The sequence below is a fragment of the Rhipicephalus sanguineus genome, chromosome 1 (assembly GCF_013339695.2).
Source record: "Rhipicephalus sanguineus isolate Rsan-2018 chromosome 1, BIME_Rsan_1.4, whole genome shotgun sequence".
In the NCBI taxonomy this organism is placed as follows: domain Eukaryota; kingdom Metazoa; phylum Arthropoda; class Arachnida; order Ixodida; family Ixodidae; genus Rhipicephalus; species Rhipicephalus sanguineus.
The window spans coordinates 135,184,146-135,190,145 of record NC_051176.1 but is presented as its reverse complement, the minus strand read 5'-3'; the positions used below and the strand labels follow the sequence as shown (position 1 = coordinate 135,190,145).

Genomic DNA, 6,000 nt, shown 5'->3' with positions numbered 1-6,000 from the left:
TAAAACCAGTACTCAAAAGTTTATTGCCAAGTTTCGAAAATGTGCACAGAAACCGACAAAGAGTATGTACGTTGTTTGAACACTCAAAAACATTATGTACGCTAAAAGGAAACAGGCATAAAAAGTTCAAGGAAAACAAAACAAAATGCTTTGGTTTTTTTAAGTAGTGTGTTCATTCTACCTAACTATATAACAAAGACGAAAGATTGTGTGTATCATTGTGCTGTAATTCTAATAAAAAAGCGCTATGTAAAATGAGTATCAAACAAAATTAGGAAGAGGCACTACTGCTTCCACACCTTCTTCTGGCAAAATTGGGTGGCCTGCAAGTGAGAAGAAAAGACCAGGGTTAATTCAACATTGACACATTCAAGCCAGCAATTACTTGCAACAAACTACGATATGTACATAAAACCTTTCTGCAGCCTAGAAACAAGCTCATTATAAGCACTGTCTCTCATAACTGTGTGTGTGTGTGTGTGTGTGTGTGTGTGTGTGTGTGTGTGTGTGTGTGTGTGTGTGTGTGTGTGTGTGTGTGTGTGTGCGCGTGTGTGCGTGTGTGCGCGTGTGTGCGTGCGTGCGTGCGTGCGCGTTCGTGCGTGCGCGTTCGTGCGTGCGTGTGAGTGCGTTCGTGCGTGCGTGTGTGGAACATGGTTGCAATGTAGAAATACAGTATACTCTCGGAACCTAAGGGACCAGGAAAATATGTTCCGTTTAACAGAAGTTTCATTTATTAAGCAGCAATTCTGTTTAGATTTCCGTTTACTGAGAGTTTACTGTAGTACCATATTTTGCAAATTGTAGAAATGGTACCATATTTACTCTATTGTAAATACACTACCATTCTTAGTGCATTTAGAGAACTTTCAGGTGAATCATTTCGATAGCGTGTAGATAAACCACTGCAGATGCTGAAATTAATGGTATCGGAAAATTTATTTTACAAAAATTTTTAAACACCTAAGACCAAACGCCCACTGCGAAATACATATTAAGTATGTATTAAATTTTTATACTCGCAGCATAATAACTGTTGGGATTCAACGCCCCAAAACCACGATTTGATTATGAGAGACGCCGCAGTGGAGGGCTCCACAAATTTTGACCACCTGAGGTTCTTTAAAGTGCACCTAAATCTAAGTACACGGGCCTCTAGCATTTTTGCCTGCATCGCAAATGCAGCCGCCACAGCTGGGATTCAATCTCGTGACCTGCGGGTCAGTAGTCGAGCACCTTGACCACTAGACCACCGTGGCGGGTTACACTCGCAGCATAGGGTACAGAGTCAAACAGTTTTATAATTAAATTCAGACAATACTTGAAAAGTACCCAGCAGTGAAACAAAGCCTCAACTGTGTACTGGCGTCAAGACGAGTGCTAAAGTCACAGTGGAGTGACATTTTACCAAGTGACTTCAGTCGCTCAGGAGTGACTCGGGCGCTAATGTTCTTCCTTGGATAAGAATACGCACATAAGGTAACAAGACAGGTAACAAGCCAGGAATCATTGTATGTCGATTGAACTCCAATATGTGTTATGACACTTGATTGACAGCAAAGAAAGGCAGATTATTAGTGAACAAAATATAGATGCCATAAACTGCATAAATGTTTTATGTGCAGTACCTTAACCAAATGGCACATTTTGTTGTGTCAAAAGAAAATAACTGAAACTAGAAATGTAAATGTAAAAAGCAGAGCTCATAAAACGAAGCTATTCATATCTGAATATAATCAATTTGGATATTACATGCCAAAATGTTCTTTACTCACCGTGATTCATACAAAAGTAGTCAACATATCTTATAAAATACAGCATATTAACAGAAGTTATGTTAGGCGGCTAGGTGCAATTTCACCCAGCTCATACCACTGATGTAAAACGGGAAACAAAGCATACAGTAAATGTCAGCAACACACAACATCCAAGTTATCCTTCTTTTACAAAATAAAACATTAAGTGTCCATTATGTGTGTTCTTGTAGCCAATAAATTCCTACATGTTGTAGTTGAATCCCACTGTAATGAACACCGCTATAATGAAATTTCCGCCACAACGAAAAATTTTCGATTCCCCGTCAGCTGCCCATAGAAAACAATGCAAGAAATGTCTCATCAGAATAAATACTTTAAGTGGATACTTCCGTTTCAACAAATTTTTTGCGGCTGCTACCACGTAAGGAAAAGGCCTCTGCCTAGGACTGCCGAGAAATTCCGATAGAAATTTGACAATTTCTCATTGGTTTGCGACTTCCAGAGCAGTGCGGCTGCATCACAAGACCCACGTCTTTATCAGAGACACACTTTCTGCTGCCACACGCACATACCAAGAAATTTTTTGCCATTGAGAAACCCGCGACGACAGGTCATCCAACACAGGATGACAGGGGCGTAGCCAGGCGGGGGTTGGGCGGGTTCAACCCCCCCCCCCCCCGAAATTTTTCAATTTTGCTTGCGCATATATACACGCACATACAAACGCATGCACTAACATACATAAAATATGGTTGACCCCCCTCCCCCCCCGAAAACAATTTCTGGCTACGCCCCTGGTGAATGAAAACCATGGTGTTCTGAAGGCACAAGGACAGCCACCGTGTAATTAGTCCAAGTGCAACTGCATTCTGCCGCAACCGCTGCGAACACAATTGCAGTCGTGCTGATGTGACAATGGGCGACCACGAAATTTCGAAGTTCACACGCATCCAGTGTGCACAGAGTCTAAAAGCCACGCTGCTTGCAACAACCGCTGTGGATAAAATGACGGTAGATGCGATAACAGAAAATTAAGGCTGCTTCGCACTAGTGGTGCCAAGCCTGAATTAAGTGCGAAGCTGGGCAGCGGCCTGCTTTGTGTCTCTTTATTTTTCTCGTTCTTTCCTCCTCTATTTCTCTTCCTCTCATCTCTCTTTTCTTTCTGTGTTTTTTTGTTTGTTTATTTCTATTTCTTTCTTTCTCTTTCTATGTATTTCTTTGTTTTTCTCGCTCTTTCTTGCTCTTCTTTCTCTCTCTCATTCTTTCTCTATTTCTTTGATTCTCTTTCTTTCTCTTTCTGCCTTGCTTCCATTTCTTCCCTATGGCTGAAGACGCTCGACCGAAGACCGCCTTTGTCACGCCCGACGGCCTGTACGAATTCAACGTCATGCCGTTTGGGCTGTGTAATGCGTCCGCCACCTTTGCGCGCATGATAGATACCGTTCTGCGCAACCTGAAATGGCACACGTGCTTGTGCTACCTCGACGACGTCGACGTTTTTGCTCCGGACTTCCCCACGCATCTTCCAACGCCTACGGCATGTTTTGACGCGTTTGAGTGACGCCGGTCTGCAACTGAATCAAAAGAAGTGCCGATTTGCAGCACGGCAGCTGACAATCCTCGGCTATGTCGTGTCCAAGGATGGCATCCTCCCCGATCCAGCCAAGCTTCGGGCCGTGACCGAGTTCCCCAAACCTACGTCCATCAAAGAACTGCGCAGTTTCGTAGGACTGTGCTCCTACTTTTGGCGCTTCATTCGAAACTTAACGACTATCATATCGCCACTGACGAAGCTCCTCGGAAGTAACGGGCCTCTCCATTCTTGGTAGTCAGAGTGCTACGACGCTTTCGCAAAGCTCCGTCGTCTGTTGACGTTGCCTCCCATACTATGCCACTACGACCCTACGGCCCCTACAGAGGTACGCAGAGACGCCAGCGGTGTTGGCCTTGGCGCTGTCCTTGCGCAGCGCAAACCAGGATTCCCTGAATATGTCGTGGCATATGCAAGTCGTACGCTTACTAAGGCTGAGACCAATTACACCGTCACTGAAAAGGAATGCCTGGCCATCATCTGGGCCCTTACAAAATTCCGACCTTATTTGTATGGTCGCCCATTTGATGTCATCACTGACCATCATGCACTATGCTGGTTGTCATCATTGAAGGATCCCTCAGGCCGCCTCTCCCGCTGGGCACTTCGCCTACAGGACTACGATATTCGCGTGCTGTACTGCAACAGACGCCAGCATGCTGACGCCGACACACTCTCGCGCTCCCCCTTGCCTGACAATACCCACAGCTCAGTGTCTCACAATGCCGTTTCTTCTATCGACATTCCCACCATCGCTACTGAACAGCGCAAGGATCCCTGGATTGCCTCACTGATAGACTTGCTGACTGATCCATCGGCAACATCATCCACTCACGCGTTGCGTCAAGCCCACCATTTCACCGTTCGCGACGACCTCCTCCACCTACGCAATTACGGAGACGGCCGCCAGTGGCTACTCGTAATATCTCGCAGTCTGCGTTCCGACATATGCGAGTCGTTCCACTCTGATCCGCAGTGTGCACACTCTGGGGTATCGAAAACCTACCACCGCATTCGCCAACAGTACTTTTGGCGAGGGATGTACCGCTACGTGCAGAAGTTTGTTCACTCCTGCATCGATTGTCAGCGCCGCAAAACTTCAACGCACCTGTCGCCGGCAGGTATGCAACCTCTACCTTGCCCTGACCGGCCGTTTGGGCGCGTTGGCATCAATTTGTATGGACCACTTCCTCTAACGTCGGCTGGTAACCGCTGGGCCATCGTCGCTGTTGACCACCTTACGCGATACGCCGAAACTACCGCCCTCCCAGCGGCTACAGCGCGCGATGTTGCCTCCTTCCTGCTGCACCAATTCATGCTGCGCCACGGTCCACTCCAGGAGCTGCTCAGCGATTGAGGTCGTGTCTTCTTGTCGGAAGTCGTCGAAGCCATTCTCAAAGAGTGCAACGTTGTTCACCGGAAAACTACTGCTTACCACTCGCAGATGAATGGCCTCACCGAACGCTTTAACCGCACGCTCGGCGACATGCTCTCGATGTACAGACGGGTCCACTGTTAAAGGGAACACTTGCGTACAGGGCATGTTTGGATTTCGCTCTCTTGCAAAACCATAATGGCTTAGATTTGCATAAGACTACTGGTGGTTGACAGTTCTGCCTTTTCTTGACAGACTAGTGCAGCGCATGAGCAATGTTTCCCTGTCCGCTTGCTGCTAAAGGGCCAGCAAAATGAAAGGTGCTCACTGGAGTGTTCCCTTTAACAGTGGACCGTACTGTACGTCGCCGAAGATCACACAAATTGGGATGCCATTCTGCCTTTCCTCACCTACGCCTATAATCATCATCAGCCTGTCTACACCCACTGCAGGGCAAAGGCCTCTCCCATGTTCCGCCAATCAACGCGGTCCTGTTCTTTCTGCTGCCACGTTATACCTACAAACTTCTTAATCTCATCTACCCACCCAATTTTCTGTCTCCCCCTCACGCGTTTGCCATCTCTTGGAATCCAGTCAGTTACCCTTAATGACCACCGGTTATCCTGCCGACGTGCTGCGTGCCCGGCCCATATCCATTTCTTCTTCTTGATATCAACTATGATATCCTTAACCCCCGTTTGTTCCCTGACCCACTCTGCTCTCTTCCTGTCTCTTAAGGTTACACCTATCATTTTCCTTTCCATCGCTCGCTGCGTCGTCCTCAATTTAAGCTGAACCCTCTTTGTCTATAACGCCTATAATACCGCCCCTCAGAGCACTACTCGTTTGTCACCCTTTTTCTTATTGTACGGCAGGCACCCGTCGCACACAATCGACACAGTTCTTCCATACAAGCCGGATTGCTCTGAATGTGCACCTATTTCTGCCATAGCCAGACTTGCTCAGGAGTGTCGCGAGCTTGCCAAGACATTTACTACGCATGACCAAGAGCGGCAGAAGAGCATTCGCGGTGACACCACCACTTCTGCGCCCACGTTCCTCCCTGGAGTGCTCGTATGGCTCTCGGTCCCTATCACTGCAACTGGCCTCTCTTCCAAACTACTGCCCAAATACGAAGGCCCCTACCGTGTCGTCGAACGCACATCTCCGGTCAACTACCTGATCGAACCCATTGAACCATTTTCGGACATGTGTCGTCGAGGGCGTGACATTGTCAACATAGAGCGCCTGAAGCCCTATCATGACCCGCTCATAGTGAC

The 6,000-nt window shown here is 47.2% G+C and overlaps 1 protein-coding gene across 9 annotated transcripts in view; it reads right to left on the bottom strand.

Moving 5' to 3' along the window:
• The window catches only part of LOC119398702 (uncharacterized), a 119,118-nt gene continuing 113,118 nt past the window's right edge, over positions 1 to 6,000 (bottom strand). For all 9 annotated transcript variants that reach the window (XM_049416610.1, XM_049416612.1, XM_049416632.1 and 6 more), the window contains one exon: positions 1 to 323. In XM_049416610.1, coding sequence (XP_049272567.1) covers positions 285 to 323 — 39 coding nt within the window. In that variant the 3' untranslated portion in view covers positions 1 to 284. The remainder of the gene's footprint in view (positions 324 to 6,000) is intronic.